We start from the raw sequence: 16,476 nt of genomic DNA, 5'->3' as shown, positions 1-16,476 counted from the left end.
ACAAGTCCCAGCATGCCCTTCCAGCTATCGACAGGTTGTCTACTAGCAAAGCATGCTGGGGCTTGTAGTTTCACAACAACTGAAGGGCCGCAGGTTGGACAGGCCTGATCTAGACTAAGGTCATCCTGTGTCTGTACAGTAGCTGGAGCTGTAAATGTCTATGACCCCCCCCCCCCCCCCCCTTTATTTCTAAACTAAAAGCCAGATACCAATGTGAAGTTTGCTCAGTTTTGCAATCCCCAACAGCTGTCATGCTTCAGGTTGCCTAAGCCTGTGGTAGAGGAAGGCACATATGTTTATCAGATTATGTTAGTTAATGTTTAAGGCATTGTGTTTATTTGGACCTCACATTTTTATTTCAGGAACCTGACAGGAAAATAGACTGGAGAAAGCAAAATGATCAAAGTAAGACTTGTAAAGATCATGTTACGCTCAATTAGCTGTACTTATTATCCTTGGCATACATCTAACTATCACACCTTTTATGTGCATTTTAGGAAAAGAGCAGCGTAAAAAATGGAGAGAGGAGAAAATGGTCAGAAAACTAGAGAAGGCTCAGCAGCAGAAAGAAACAGAACAGCGGGAAGAGGAAATGAAAAAGGAAGGCAATGGTATGAACATAATTGTTATTTAATGTGTTTAAATGACTGCATAGTGGTCTACTGTAGTGGTCTGTTTGCACTTCACCACGTTTCCTAGTACACTGCTTTTCCGTCTGTTGATAGATAGCAGAGGATTGATTGTTGTATTGCATTCATAATTTTTAAATTTTGACCAGCCAGAAGCATCTACAATTCTATCTATTATGGTTGACAGCAGAACAAGTTTCTTAATGGCCATTTTTGGTATATTGTGGAATATATACAGCTGTCCAGTGACTCAACACATTATAAATAGGCTCCTTATGTCTTAGTGTCAATAGCTCCTAGGGAAAAAAATAGTATGCATTCTCTTGTGTATTGATTCAGCCCACAAATGGCTGCTCCCAGTCTGTGCAAGTGATGAATGCACTTTAAAAATTAAAATGTAAATTCAGAGATCCTCCTCTTGCATCTGAATACTTGACCACATGTGTATGTTCTGTCATGGTATTAAAAACTTTAAATATATAGTAGTGTAGGTGGCTCTTTGCCACCTTCAAACCCCCTCCTGCTACAAACACTTCTCTCTCTTGGCCTCTCTGGATATGTCCTTGCCTGGTTCACCTCATAGCTCGCTAACCGCTCCTTCTCTGTATCCACGTCTGGTTCCTCCTCCACCCCCTCCCCTCTCCCTGTTGGTGTCCCTCAGGGCTCTGTTCTTGGCTCTCTACTCTTTTCGCTCTATACCTCCTCCCTGGGGGCTCTCATACCCTCCTTCAGTCTTCAGTATCACCTCTATGTTGACGACATTCAACTCTACAACTCCTCTCCTGATCTCTCGTCCACCCTCCTCTCTCGGGTATCTGACTGCCTCTCTGCCATCTCCTCCTGGATGTCCTCACGCTTTCTCAAAATTAACATCTCTAAAACTGAACGCTTTGTCTTTCCTCCCCCTAGACTCCCATCCCACCACATCCTCTCTATCACTGTTAACAACACCACCATCTCCTCTGTCTCCCAACTCCACTGCCTGGGCGTTACCCTCAACTCCTCTCTCTCTCCTTCGCCCTCCACATTCAATCCCTTGCCCAAGCCTGTCGCTTCCAGCTACGCAACATTGCCCGCATCCGGCCCTTCCTCTCTCAGGATGCCACCAAAACTATCATTCACGCACTCATCATCTCCCACCTTGATTATTGCATCCTCCTCCTTCGTTACTGCTTTAGCCTGCTTGGAGTCTCTGAAGTTATAGTATTTTTTTGTTTACTGTTTGTAATGTTTCTCCCTGTTTAGTCTACTGTTTGTGCTGTGTACGGCGCTGCGGAACTCTTGTGGCGCCTAACAAATAAACAATATAATAGTGAAATCTAAATTCCACAGGACTTGTTAAACACTTCTACATCTCTTAAGGATGGGACTTTTTGCCAAGTGCTTTGGTTTTAAATGTTTTGTTGAAGTGTTAACATACTTATGGTACCTAATCATGAGAACATATAGAGCCACATTTGATGTTTTGCTCTGTATTAACTGAAAGGTGAACGCAGAGTTAATTCACTTCCAAACAGTGTCTAACCCCATATGAATACTGCACGGTGCTGATGTCAAACAGATGGATCTTGATTTTATCTTGATGGTATTTTGACCCTTCTGGTGTTTAAAGTCAGTATCCGGAGTACTGATGCTGCATAGTGGTCAATTTGTCAAGATATGTGGTGGACAAAGATATAGTATCAAAAAATAAAATGTACATCAAGCCATTTCTATGATGCCCTGGGCATGTGCATGGTTTGTCTAATGGTAAAGTCTGTCCTGGACAAACCAGTGTAGAGCCTCATGAATTCAGTACAGTGTGAAGATTATGGATACATTGCTTAGATGCTTGTGCGGGTCTTACAAAGTATTGCTCTTTTTTCTTCTACTTGAACTATATTTTGTATTTACGGTTATACGGTTATCCACGTCCGATTTGATGGAGGTGGAACGTTTGTGCTCTGTTTTTGTTTATTTATTTTTATGAAGGTAAAACATTTTAAAACATACATACTTTTCATGTTACTAAATTCATGCTCCAAGTTATACTTGTATTTTAGGGTTACAGGGCTTTTAAAATGTATCCATTTTGCAAAACTGATTACAGTGTCCAACACATTCTCCACTTTAGTTTATTGCTGGTGCTGTCTCCTCAGGTCGTCAGTACACCCTGAGCGTGGCGCTTCCTGGTTCTATAATGGATAATGCTCAGTCACCAGAGCTGCGTACATACCTGGCCGGACAGATCGCTCGAGCCTGCGCCATTTTCTGTGTGGACGAGATTGTGATCTTTGATGAGACTGGAGAAGGATCAAAGTATGTGCAATGTGTCTATTGAAGTATATCTGTTGGTTTTTCACTTTCTGCCCATCGATGCTCTATACATTTACTATTTCAGGAGTGTGGAGGGGGATTTTGAGGGCGTTGGGAAGAAAGGCCAGGCATGTGTACAGCTGGCACGCATCCTGCAGTACCTGGAGTGTCCTCAGTAAGTACAGATGAGTCAGTGGATCTATGTCACTACATCATGGAAATGTGTGTAATCGTGGGAATGATTGTTGAGGTGTTTGTAATATTGGCCTTTTACATGTTTGAATCAGAACTCCAGACAAAATGGAGAAAGTCAATTCATGCCCATAGCAGACGGGTCATCCAAACTTCAAGAGTACGCTGATCCATGGCATTAGTGATATCAGGGAGGCAGCAGGCATGTTGTGCCCCAATGATGTCACTATTTCATGGAGAATTAATAGTTTGCATTCTCATAATAATGACTGTCTCTGCTGTGTAGACAATGGGTACACTTTAGGGATGGGAGGATCTTCTCATGTTATGACTATTTGGCTTCATCATCTTCACCATTTATTTATATAGCGCCACTAATTCCACAGCGCTGTACAGAGAACTCATTCACATCATTGGGGCTAACAGTCTAAATTCCCTAAAATACACACACATACATACACAGACAGAGACAGATACACAGACTAGGGTCAACTTATTAGCAGCTAATTAACCTACGTTAATTGTTTTTGGAGTGTGGGAGGAAACCAAAACACCCGAAGGAAACCCACGCAAACACTGGGAGAACATACAAACTAGTCACAGATAAGGCCACGGTCGGGAATTGAACTCATGACCCCAGCGCTGTGAGGCGGAAGTGCTAACCACTAAGCCACCGTGATACTACATTAATACTTGATGACAGACATGTGCTGAAAGTTCTGTCAGCTGGTAGAGGAGAATGGTATCAGCAAGGACGGGTGCAGCAGGATGAAGGGTGTATTATAAACGCGGCTCCTGATTGAATTGGCCATAGCTCCTGTCCAATCAGGAAGCTTATTTACAATATACATGCTGGTTGGAGGGTCGGAATCTCCCATCCAGTGTTTGCTGCAGCTCTCTCCTCTCTTGGCTGCCAGTGCATCCCTTAAATGCTGGTAACAGTAGGGATGGGAGGGTCACTGAATTGGGTGCTTTAGTAGTGGGTGTCCCTTAATAGCACCATGTTGATGGTATTCCATTGCGTGCATAATACCCTTTCTATTTATTGTATTATCACTGTGGTAAACTGTTGCTAGGTGTGTAGATGACATAATTACATACACATTTTCCTGCTGTAAGTTCTTGTTTTCTCTTCCATAGGTATTTAAGAAAATCGTTCTTCCCAAAACACCCTGATTTGCAGTTTGCAGGTAGTTATACCCTAGATCAGTGCTTCCCAAACCCAGTCCTCAGGGACCCTGTACAGTGCAGGTTTTCCAAATAACAAGTGAAATAATTACACCACCTGTGGATCTTTCAAAATGTGTCATTCCGTAATGAATACACCTGTGCTCCAGAAATGAGACAAGGACAACCTGCACTGTTAGGGGTCCCTGAGGATTGGGTTTGGGAAACACTGCCCTAGATTGTGGCCACACATTGTACCGACATGCTAGTTACATCATTCATATAATTGTTATATGTGTTTATACTTTTTTTGTAGGGCTTCTGAACCCCCTGGACAGCCCTCACCACGTGAGAATAGATGAAGAGTCTGAGTACCGGGAGGGAGTTGTGTTAGATCGACCAACTAAACCAGGCAAAGGCTCGTTCGTTAACTGCGGCATGCGGAAGGTACCGAGAACACACGGCAGCCTAGCTTGTCTGCAAATGTGAATTATAACCATACGTTTAGTGTGATGTTGGTCCAGTTACTGTAATGATGGAGAAAATACAACCTGTGTTGCTAGCTGACGCTCTGTGTCCTCACTGCTTCCCATGTCTCTAGGAGGTGCAGATAGACAAGCAGCTACAAGCTGGCGTCAGAGTCACTGTGAGATTACATCAAGAGAAACCAGGTAAATTATGAGTGGGCTTCATGGAAGTGACGTCTCTCTTCCTCCTCACTTAGGAGATGGTGGTCTCACTCAATGTATGTAGACTCTGAGGTCATTTTATCCATGAGAATTTACATAGGATGTGTAAAAAATCTGCAGATAGCTGTTCGTTTGCTGAAATAGTTAGTTTTTTGTTTTTTTTGCTTTGGATTACAATTTACTGTATGGGGCTTTATTAATCATCATTATCACCATTTATTTATATAGCGCCACTAATTCCGCAGCGCTGTACAGAGAACTCACTCACATCAGTCCCTGCCCCATTGGAGCTTACAGTCTAAATTCCCTAACACACACACACACACACACACACACACACACACACACACACACACACACACACACACACACACACACAGTCTAGGGTCAATTTAATAGCAGCCAATTAACCTACCAGTATGTTTTTGGAGTGTGGGAGGAAACCGGAGCACCCCGAGGAAACCCACGCAAACACGGGGAGAACATACAAACTCCAGACAGATAAGGCCATGGTCAGGAATCAAACTCATGACCCCAGTGCTTTGAGGCAGAAGTGCTAACCACTAAGCTACCGTGCTGTCCACTGTGGACAAACCCTTCTTAGGCTCCGTCCACTGTGGACAAACCCTTCTTAGGCTCCAACCTGATGGCCAGCTTCCCTCAGGCTGTCAGTATTTCATGGCTCTCTAACACCTGCTCCACCAGCTAAGTGACCTCTTTACCTTTTCCATCCTTTGTGGTGGCTTTAGTGTGATTGCTGCACTAATTAGCCCTGTATTTAAGCTAAATGTCATTAAGTCTCCATTTACTTGGCTATATGACTTAGAGTCTGCACATAGAGAGCAGTTATACTATCAACATGTCTGACCCTAACAACGACTCTTTGTCTAATCAAGTGAGAGTCCAAGGGGTAGTGTTACTAAAGCCTCTAAAAAGGAAAGTGGAGGTGTTGCCCATAGCAACCAATCAGCTTCTAGCTATTTATCAAGTACAGTCTAGAAAATTATTGCTAGATTCTGATTGGTTGTTATGGGCAATACCTCCACTTTTCCTTTTTATAGGCTTTCGTAAATCTACCTCCAAGTTTCTAACCCTTACAGGGTCACTCTGTTAAGCCTTATGTGAGTCACCGCTGTCAGTAAGGTCCTATGTGCAGCTACAGCCGCTGCCACAAACACACAATCTCCTCCTATGGCTGTTTTATGCCCGCTCCTCGTATTGCATGTTTGGAATTGGTTGCGATGTTAGCCCAGTCTCCTATTTTTTATAAACAGAGCGGATCAGTCTGCCAGATCTTCCCAGACGGGAGCTGGACCAGGAAATAACCCTACTGGTAATCTTAAAAGAAAGAGCCCAAGTCAGACATATCCCATTCTGCCTCTTTCCCCAGCCCAATAGGTGGCAGATTCACGGAAAGTGAGGAACAGTCCAACGTGGACTATAGGGCTCTGGTGGTCTATTCACGTGGTTGTATACTACACTTGACAGAACCACAAACCTCCTTTAGGGGTATCAAACGAAATTGGCAAACAAATATTTACATTTAGGTAAACTACTATTTTCACGACTGTTAAAGGAAGCAATTAAATGTTACATAAGGACTTGAGTACGTGGGACTGGATCCTTAGATAGATGAGGATGATAGATAGAATGAGGGTTCGATGGTAATGCCATCAATGTACCACATTCAGCAGAGTATTTCAGTGTAAATCAGGAAGATCTGGCTGTAACATATTATTTTGTTTTCTTCTAGAGCAGAAAGTGCGGAAAGGAATTGTGGTTTCTCCCCAGCACCCGAGGACAGAGGGCGGTATATACTGGGGGTATAGAGTAAGACTGGCATCCTGCCTCAGTGAGTAGCTAGATTTGGTCATCATCCAATCCTCTGTAGGGCAGGCAGATGGATGACATTGTTTAATGGTCTTTGTGTTTTAGGTGCTGTTTTCACAGAGAGTCCCTTTAAGGATGGCTACGACCTCTCTATTGGAACATCGGAACGAGGAAGTAATGTAGAGACTGTGACTTTGCCGGATTTCAGGTGATTGTGGGAGTCCTGTTTTAAAAATAACAAAATTAAAATTACAAATAAACTGGTCATAAAGTAGGGATCATATGGGGCTTGTTAGTCTACTTTCAGAACCTACTTTCTGTACATATTACAGGACTGGATTCTGTGTGTGCCCAGGTTGGCCAGCGACAGGGGAGGTGGCACTTTAAATATATGATTGATCATGTTGCATACTATATAATTTGTGATCAGCGACAGCAGCTTGAGGAAAGGGGATTTGCGAACTGAATCATTTTTGATTCAGTTGAACTTTTAAACACTATTCAGTTTGTTTGGTTTTTAACACTTTTATTAGCAGTGTCGGCTTTCATCTTTTCCATGGTTTGCATTTAAACGTCAGGCCTGGCATTAGGTACACTATCACAAACCCTGGTGTTTATGAGCATGGGATTTTGTTGTCTTACTAGTAGAGTTCTCCTGTATAGAAAGCAGGAGTGACCTCTAATCAAAATATTGTTGCTACTTTCATGATCGGACAATATATCGATCAATGAATCACAATGCTAATCGTCACACCCTGGATCTCCAGTGTTCTTGAGAGAACGTCCCAGATTTTAAATCCTTCAGCCGTTGCTTCCATAGAAACATCTGAAGTGGTTGGATACAACTTTGCTGTATAGTTTCACCTCGATAGGAGTTTTCTCTTCGAGCTAGACGGCCAACATCCACTTCACTTAGTCCACAAACATAGTAAAGATGGGTAGAGCGATCTTTCATCCATCTCTGATAAGAGTTTATGATGCTATGTATGCTGTCCTTTACTGGTGGCACTAGGATGTGACCTTCCTGTTTTATGTTGTTAGACATCTCTTGGTTGTATTCGGAGGCCTCAAAGGACTGGAAGCCAGTGTGGACAGTGACCAGAACTTGGACATTGAAGAACCCAACATCCTGTTTAACCATTACCTGAACACATGCCCCGGACAGGGCAGTCGCACTATTAGAACAGAGGTGAGAGACTGTATTGGAGAGGTGACTAAGAACTGAGTTACTACCCTTAGTCACTGGAATCTAATAGCTGCATACAATGAAGCTAACTTCATATAAAGCTATGACTTACATTATGGGTAAAGAAAACTGTCTGAGGGGGACGAGGAGGTGTGTATTGGTCAGCAGTGCCCCTGACAAGGCTGCTGTTGACCTACAAAATCATATATGCCAACTAAACTCGCAGTTAGGGCATGTACTATATTATTAGATATGGTTTTGTCTGCTCAATGTAAGATGGCAAACATTTGTATTTTAGGGAAGAGTACTAATGTTATAGGTTCCTTATGTATAGTCTTTTCGGAGCGGAGCTTGGTATATACTGGAGGTGGGCATCAGATGACCTATAGGGGCCCTCCAAAAGTATTTTGCTCACTTTCTTGTGATTGTGGCTTGGAAATGCCAGCACAGAGCATTCACGTAACCTGATTGGACAGCTCAACCATGTACCAATGTCCTCAGTCAGTCTGTGCACCGGTGCAGTGAGGTCATAATCTGGGTATAGTTCACCTTGGTTGAAGGCTGCTACTTGCAATAGGGATTTTGCAAAACAAATAAAGGCTTCAGGATTAAAAGTGGGGTTAGGAGCTCGGCAGCCGATATAATATACAACTAGTATGTTACACCCATAGGACTATGGCTGGCTGTAACTATATGTAGTAATGTGTTAGCGGTTCCTCGTGTTCTCATGAATACTGGCTCAGCCCACACCAATGACGGCTTTCACTAAGTCTATGCAACAGGTACATGGTGAAGTTACGCTCCCTCTTCTCATGGGGGACACAAGTCCTTCTTTTAAGATTCGACTGTTTGTTTTTTTTTCCTCTAGGAAGCCATATTGATCACACTGGCGACACTGAAGCCCAGAATAGAAGCTGCGGTCTGCAAGCCCAAAGAAAGTTGAACATCTCTCTGAGACCCTTTAAAATGTTTGAATATCATTGTGAACAGAGAATATCTGTGGACATACGTCCGACAACAAGTCATCGAATGGACACTGTATATTTGTAACCAAAATAATCTTTGCTATTTTTATTATTTTATAGTGTATTGATCAAATATCGTACTATAGATTGTGGACTGATGATAAAACTGTCTTAACTAAATCATTTTATTATATTCTTCTGGATTTCTCATATTTATTTAAAAACATAATGGGCCTCATTCATTTAGGAAAGTAAGGCAAAAAAACCCGAGTCATTTTACTCCTGGACAAAACCATGTTACAATGCAAGGAGTGCACATTAGGTTATTAAATTAAGTTAACTACTGGCTGTTTTTTTCATGTAGCACAGAAATACTTGATAGCTTTATTTTTACACTGAATTTTAAAGTTGATCTAGGACATGCCATATCCCAACTATAAATCTGTCCCCGCATTTTAAATTTAGCTCCACCTCCAATGCAACATGGGTTTGCCAAGCTGCAAAGTATCCCTATCTGTCAATATTATTTTATAGTTAATGTGAAATCAGCCCATAGTCCATGACTGCAAAGCTCTATATTGTCATTTTCCTCCAGCTGTAATAGTCTTTAAATTGTTTGTACGCTTGAGAATGTTGGGGACAAAGAGGAGCCCCGCGGAGCGCTCTATGCTCTCTATGGGCACCAGAAAGCGGTCCAAGGAGATTTTGTCATCTATGGGGCAGTTTGGCATCACGTAGGGTCGCAGTTCTATCTCTCCGTTGTATTTCTCCAGGACCACCACCTTGAAAAAGTGCGTCGGGACGGCAACGTTATTTGCACCGATCACTTGGTATTTTACGTACATCTTGCCATCTGCTTCCATCCTGTAAGGAGAGTTACAAGGGTTTCTGTTAGATTAATATATATCTGCTAACTCCCCCCTATCATCGGTGTGGTTGTTGCCGTAGGACTCACCTGGGTAAGAACAGAGGACCACTGCACACGTACACATTCCGGTTACTTTTGGTTAGCCCACGGCAGTATTGCTCCAAGTTGTTCCAGGCATTTTGATTGAGATTTGGATTCTGTAAGAGAAGTGCAACGCGCCTTAACATAAAAGTTTCCAGCTCTGGTAATTTGTTAATATCGCAAGCAGATTCGAATGAGCTGTGTAACCTGTTTCCGACCATCGTCCATACATCTACATTCTCCAAGTCAGCATTTGGCCCATGATAGAGGCCACACGCTGGAGCTCCATACCATGGACCCAACTTGATGTTGGCCTTAGGTTCTAGTGGTCTGGTCACAAACCACACACAGTACAGATAAATCTGGAAGCCTGGGATTCCGCATCGGTAGAAGGAAATCCTGTTACAATCGTGACATCATCGGGGATGTCACTGACTGAGAAGTACCAATGGCTGCCTTGGGAATCTTCTTTCCCCTTTCGATCTACACTTATAAATGTAATCTCGAGTTAGTGCCTGGCAGGTCGGATTCTATTAAGGGAAGATTCAAATGGGTGCGAGGTGTCTCTGGAACGCCCACGGAGATGCATCGCGCCATTGATATGACAGAAATCTCTGCTCATATTTTCTCACACCCCTTAGAGGTGCACAGAAAAATGAGCGGAGATTCTTACCGTAATGACCAGAAAAGTGCATGGCGGACATTGCTGTAGTCCACACATCACATCTCTGGCAACGGAAACTCCCATAGACTGACGAAACAAAATCTGCCATTGCTGGTAGTAAGGGAGGCTAAAAATATTAAAATAAACATATTTTTGTTGGTAGGCCTTATTACTGCTTCATACTTTTCCCTTGACATTCCTAAACTAGGGATACCGATCCCACTAAGGATTCAGGTAACATTAGGGGTTAAAAGATAAGGAAAAAAATGTAATATTATCCATTATTTGCCTATTTTAGCTGTATAATGCATTTATAAGGCTTTGAATAACAGCTCTGTGTATCCTGAAAGAAACCAATATGAAATTCAAAGAAAATAAACTATCCTTAGTCTCGCCAATATGGAACAGCGGCAAAACCAGAGAAGGAAAGTTTAACTGTGGCAGCAATTCCCAATAGACTGCCATGTATGCAACGCTGTTCAATTCTGTCCTCTTATATAATGCAAATGACTGTTCTCCCATCCAGGCACCATTGGTTCTAAATTGTTCAGACTGTGGCGTCCATTCAACGGATAATCAAGGTTAGGTTACCCTACAGAGCCTGGTATCACATGTTGTATATTTGTTAATATTCTAGAATTCTCATTTATACGGAATACAGCTTAGATCCAAGTGTTCTTTAATTACTATGGAACAACGTTGTTTGATAGTGAACGTTGGCACAGGCCCCCTGATGGCTTAAATTTATAGAATGTATGTTGGTAGTATTAAGTTATTGCTGAATCCTGTAATGTGGAATTTAAGTAAATATGAATTGTTCCACTTCTATCCCCATTAATCTGAAATATTTCTACCTCCATCAATAAATAATGTGAAGGCTGGAGACAGAGCCACTGACCTGTGGGTATACATTACTCAGTATGAACGTCTCATCCATTGCCTTCTGGTTCCATTTGTGGTTGGCTGCTGCTGCCAAATGCCCCCGGTCGAATCCACTGCGACGGTAGTCTGCGTTGGTCGACCGGTGATAAGGATGCACAGAGTCGTCTTCTCTGAAATCACAACCCCGTCGGTCAGCGCTGCCTTGCAGGCGTTCGCCATTAAGCTGCTCTAGAACCCAGGCCGGGCCCCGAAGTCTGGGGTCATAACTAAGCAGATAGGACTGACGAGTCTTCAGCTGGCTCAATCCTGGCAAACCAAACTGTGTGATCCCCGATGTAGGGGGCAGAGATACTTCAGACGCAGCCTGAACAATTGGGGGGTACAGGAAACCGGATGCGGGCTGTCTCTGCAATCTCCAGCTTGTAAGACCAGCACCCAAAGCAGCGCCAACTGCCAAGGACACCCCTGAGACCAGAGCTCCGCTGTGAAGTCTCATCTTGTAAATATTGGGAACCTTCAGAAGCTGTGACGCCGAGTTCCCCTTTGCTTTAGGCAATAAAGCAAAATAAGCGCATTCTTAGATCCTGTTTCTGTAAAAGAAAAAGAACAAATGAAGCCCCCTGTCTCTCTGGGAAGAAACACCGACGTATAGATACATCAGGTTGCTCAACACTACAATAACCGTACAAGTATAGAAAGCAATAATAAAAGTAACACATCCAGGGTAATAATAACAAATGGTTCCATCAAGCTTAGGGAAAGTATGAATTATGTGACTATTATAACTGTCGCAATGTATTATGAGAGCTATGTCTTATGTGCACAGTACATTTAAATATTTTCAAGGGAAGCTGACAAATCTCAGATACAAGTGGCTCCACCAGATCAAATATATATTAGAAAGAGCTGTGTCGGATACTATATCTTCTAACCTGTGTAAGGGCGGAACACTGCTTGTCCTACGTTAAAAGGGTTATTTGGTTGTTCGGAAGAAGCGTGTCTTGGAAGAGACGTCGAGCAAAGGACTAGTAGAAGAGATCAGGTGGCCACCTGGGCATGTGATTGCAACGGAGAGGACGGACCTTGAGTGCCTGTTTCAAATTATTATCCCAGGATCTGGGTAAACTGAAATCTTTTCTTACATTTTATGTGTACCGTATGTAGATTTATTTTAGCGTCTCTCAAGACTCCTGCTACATGCCGAGACTGTCAGCCCTAATGGAAAAATTATGCGCATTGAGAGATTCTTTGTTTACTGCCATGGAAAATGTATTCTGTGTTGACGGACTTTCGAGACGGATAGCTCTTTAACTACTAACACTGGAGAGAAACTGTTTCTTGATTGCTCCCTTTGGCCACTATTATATGTTTTGTTTTTTTACACTGTTTTTACCATTTCTGTTTTTTAGAGATTATTTTACCGATGATGAGCTATTTTGTGTTTAATAAATATTTTGACTCTGTATTACATTGCAGCTTGTGTTCATTTGTACTCCGCCTTTTGTATAAGGTTTTCTAATTACATGGGGATTTAGAGCGCTGTCTATTTGTGTTGTTTTTTGGATTTTTACTTTTATGGGGCTGTGACAGCTGCCTTTCCCTATTACTATAATCATTTCTGAAGCCTGTTTTGCTGATTAGCCCTGACTCTCTGTGCCTGAGTCAATTCCAGGTTTGCGGTTTAAATGGTAATAACTTTTTTTTTATTTCTTAGTCTAACCAAATAAGTTTTATACAACTGTACTGTTTTTGCCAGGATAGATAGTTTTCTTTTGGTAGCAAATTACAACAAATATGTTTTTATTTTGTAAGTATTACCCATGGGAAAGCATGCAAAAATAGGGAATAATTCACATTTTGCTTCAATGGTTCATCGTTTATAAGGCGCCACAAAAACCCTAACCCTAACCCTCAACAGATCATCCAAAAACAAGGACATACAAGTACTATGGAGAACCTGCAGACAGAGAGTAGCTGCTGGTAGTATCTTACAATCTAGAGGGATTTATGAAATGAGTGTGGCCACTGACATTTAATCTGCTAGTCCTGAGTACAACGATAACAAATATGTGTACTTTCATTTTTCGCTTGGATCTAAGTCGGAACTCGATCTCGGACACCCATCTGATCATCACCATTTACTTATATAGCGTCACCAATTCCACAGCGCTGTACAGAGAACTCATTCACATCAGTCCCTGCCCCATTGGAGCTTACAGTCTAATTTCTCTAACTAACACACGCACAGACAGAGAGAGAGACTAGGGTCAATTTTGATATCAGCCAATGAACTTACAGGTATGTTTTTGGAGTGTGGGTGGAAACGGGAGCACCCGAGGAAACCCACGCAAACACGGGGAGAACCTACAAACTCCACACATGGTCGGGAATTGAACTCATGACCCTAGTGCTGCGAGGCAGAAGTGCTAACCACTGAGCCACCGTGCTGCATCTGAGGAGGAAGGGTGGCAGGAGATTAGGGAGAGAATCACTGATCAAGGAAACGGCATATAAAGTGTACTATTGGTGGTATTACACTCCTGATAAACTGAACTAAATGCTCCCCATGGCCGATCTGATTTGTTGGAGGAATTGCAGGCACCGAGAAACTTTGGTGATCTTGCCCCAAGATCTCCTTGTTCTGGGACAAGATCCACAGACTCAATTCTATGATGGAAGCACTGATTCCTAATCTTTCTTCTTTCATTCCTTCCCCCAAAACGTATCCAACCACAAAACTAACCTTACACATTCTGGCATCAACCACTGTGTCCCATTTCCAGCAAGCGGATCCCCCACCACGGTCGGTGGTCAAAACCTGCATATGGTACTTTGCATGTATGGAAAAGAAATTATATATAATCTCCATGACAGGCCAGATCACTTTGCCCAGGTTTGGGTCCTAAGACAAAACCATTCTTCCCACACCTAATTCTCTCTCTGTTGAGCTCTCTTCTTCTCCCTCAACTATCCCTCTCATAACTTGTGCTGATCAATACCCATCATGTAATTACTACCTGCTACGTGAGAACGTGAGAACCCCATGCCCCCCCCCCCAGTATTGTTTAATTTCCAGAAAAGTTTGGACCTTGTGGACCTACTTTACATTGTGTGTGCACTGATTGTATTTATCACTTGTGTGTGTAAAACAACATTCTTTTTTTCTTTGATAGTAGTCACCACTGCTCACAGGTGCAAAAATCTTTAGGGAGGACAGATGTAATTTCAGGGACGGAGAGAAGTTTATGTGGGCTTGAGGTAACATATATCCCACGTCAGTATTTGACATCCATGTAAAATACAAAAAAACTACAGCAGATATGACATATTAATAATAGTTTTCTAAATCACAAATAGGTATGGTTCTGACACACATACATTTTATTTCCCCAGTGCCTCTCCAGCTGTTGTGGAACTACAAGACCCAGTATAACCTCTGCCTATTACAGTGCATGTGCTGACTTCAATGCCCTTGGGCTGTAATTAGTATCCACAGATTAGACTTAGAATGTATGTTATAATATCAGAAGCAGCAGAGTGTCTTTAATAACGATCACTAGCAATACAGGCCAGCTGGCAGAGGTGGAGAGACCTTAGAATACATAAAGCACATTACTGTACTCACACAGAATCCTTCACTAGATGGGAGGAGTAAGATGGCGGAGGCCTGTAACAAACGGTAAACCTGCAGCATGTCATAGTCATCATAGGTAGAGGCCTCGGATATTCTGCCATCTAGTGGACATTTGTAGTATTACACTGCAGTAATGACAACCTGGGAATAGTCTTCTTATTATAATCAATAAGCCCTGCTTATGTGAGGTTAGAGCAGTGTTGGCTAACCAGTGACACTCCAGATGTTTGTGAAACTACAAGTCCCAGCACACCCTTCCAGCAATAAACTGCTATATATTGGCAAAACATGCTGGGACTTGAAGTTTCACAACACCTGGAGTGTCACAGGTTAGCCAACACTGAGTATAAGGAGAGAAATGCAACAAGAAAAATACAAGGGTTATTTATTTTACTATACCTGAATGTGATACCCCAAAACCTGAGTACCCTGGGGTGTATCTATATGTAATTATGTGTGTATGTGATATATGTGTGGCTATGTGTTATTATGTGTGGCTATGTTCATCTTCCTGCCTAGTTAAATGTCTGGTTAAGTGTTCAATCACTTAACCTTAGGGTTCCCCACATTGCCGCTTTAAATTTCTATTGACAGACGTCGCAATGACGTCAGCCTGCAGTGCCGAACACTTCTCCAATCGGAATCACTTGCTCTCAGCATGGTGCTCCCATTGGAGATCTCTAAAGACAAATTGAAGGTAAGACTGTTTCTTTACCAATCGGGTTTTCATAATTTTGGATTTTCTTTGTTAGGCTTCTCCATGTCGGAAAAGTGGTAATATTACCACCGGATTTTATATATATATATATATATATATATATATATATATATATATATATATATGTATATATATATATATATATATATATATATATATATATACACAATATAGTTTGTAATTAATTGGAGTAATGTTATATACAATATTCAAGATATATGTTAGATACCCAACATGGGGTATGAATAAGGGATTTCAGGTTTGCACTCTTTGCTGGACAGGAAATGCAACCAAGTAAGAACATTTATGTCTGTTTAATGTCATTTGAGGCAATAGAAGGCCTAAATTATCAGCAAGGAGACAATCTGTGCACATAATGAAAAGTTTAATTGGCGTTCTCATCTTGTAAAGTTACCAGTCTGACACAACTCTCCACCATGTCCTTGTTAAAATTTGACTCTCCAGTACATCATTTATCACACGCTTTTATGACCCATCGTGAATAAAGCAAAAATGTCCTATGCCAGTCATTACATACTTTTGCTTATAGCCACTCTAATTCATACTTTCCAACTTTTCCTCGTTAGATTCAGGGAGATCCCGGGGGAGGTGGTAATGCGGGGGTGGGGCTTGACAAATTGCACCATTCTGGCCCCGCCCCCTAAACGATTGCCAC

At 42.1% G+C, this 16,476-nt stretch overlaps 3 protein-coding genes across 4 annotated transcripts in view; 1 reads left to right on the top strand and 2 right to left on the bottom strand.

Moving 5' to 3' along the window:
* Positions 1-9,146, top strand: part of KYAT1 (kynurenine aminotransferase 1) — a 30,146-nt gene extending 21,000 nt beyond the window's left edge. The window contains 11 exon segments of the mRNA XM_075186297.1: positions 363-405; positions 498-611; positions 2,768-2,927; positions 3,010-3,099; positions 4,257-4,306; positions 4,600-4,730; positions 4,885-4,954; positions 6,726-6,824; positions 6,908-7,010; positions 7,844-7,991; positions 8,857-9,146. Coding sequence (XP_075042398.1) covers positions 363-405; positions 498-611; positions 2,768-2,927; positions 3,010-3,099; positions 4,257-4,306; positions 4,600-4,730; positions 4,885-4,954; positions 6,726-6,824; positions 6,908-7,010; positions 7,844-7,991; positions 8,857-8,931 — 1,083 coding nt within the window. The 3' untranslated portion in view covers positions 8,932-9,146.
* Positions 1-16,476, bottom strand: part of PHYHD1 (phytanoyl-CoA dioxygenase domain containing 1) — a 276,211-nt gene that overhangs the window by 84,271 nt on the left and 175,464 nt on the right. The window lies entirely within an intron of this gene.
* On the bottom strand, positions 9,032-15,153 carry ENDOG (endonuclease G). 2 transcript variants are annotated; one of them, XM_075185029.1, is made up of 4 exons: positions 15,074-15,153; positions 11,465-12,038; positions 9,909-10,018; positions 9,032-9,817 (listed from the first exon to the last, which is right to left on the bottom strand). In XM_075185029.1, exons 2-4 carry the CDS (start codon positions 11,942-11,944, stop codon positions 9,535-9,537), a joined length of 873 nt encoding a protein of 290 aa, XP_075041130.1. In that variant the 5' UTR covers positions 11,945-12,038; positions 15,074-15,153; the 3' UTR covers positions 9,032-9,534. The 2 variants fall into 2 exon arrangements, with proteins under 2 accessions (XP_075041130.1, XP_075041131.1); XM_075185030.1 differs by lacking the exon at positions 15,074-15,153 and adding an exon at positions 13,745-13,887.

The sequence above is a fragment of the Mixophyes fleayi genome, chromosome 9 (genome assembly GCF_038048845.1).
Source record: "Mixophyes fleayi isolate aMixFle1 chromosome 9, aMixFle1.hap1, whole genome shotgun sequence".
Classification (NCBI taxonomy): domain Eukaryota; kingdom Metazoa; phylum Chordata; class Amphibia; order Anura; family Limnodynastidae; genus Mixophyes; species Mixophyes fleayi.
Note: the sequence above shows the minus strand (reverse complement) of the source record. Positions and strands in the feature narration are given on the sequence as shown.

Excerpts from the sequence above, each read along its gene's own strand:
- ENDOG (XM_075185029.1), bottom strand. The coding sequence starts at position 11,944 with ATGAGACTTCACAGCGGAGCTCTGGTCTCAGGGGTGTCCTTGGCAGTT. Across the intron at positions 10,019-11,464 it reads TGAGTAATGTATACCCACAG|AATCCAAATCTCAATCAAAA; the intron begins GTCAGTGGCTCT and ends CTTCTCTTACAG. Across the intron at positions 9,818-9,908 it reads GGTCCTCTGTTCTTACCCAG|GATGGAAGCAGATGGCAAGA; the intron begins GTGAGTCCTACG and ends CTCTCCTTACAG.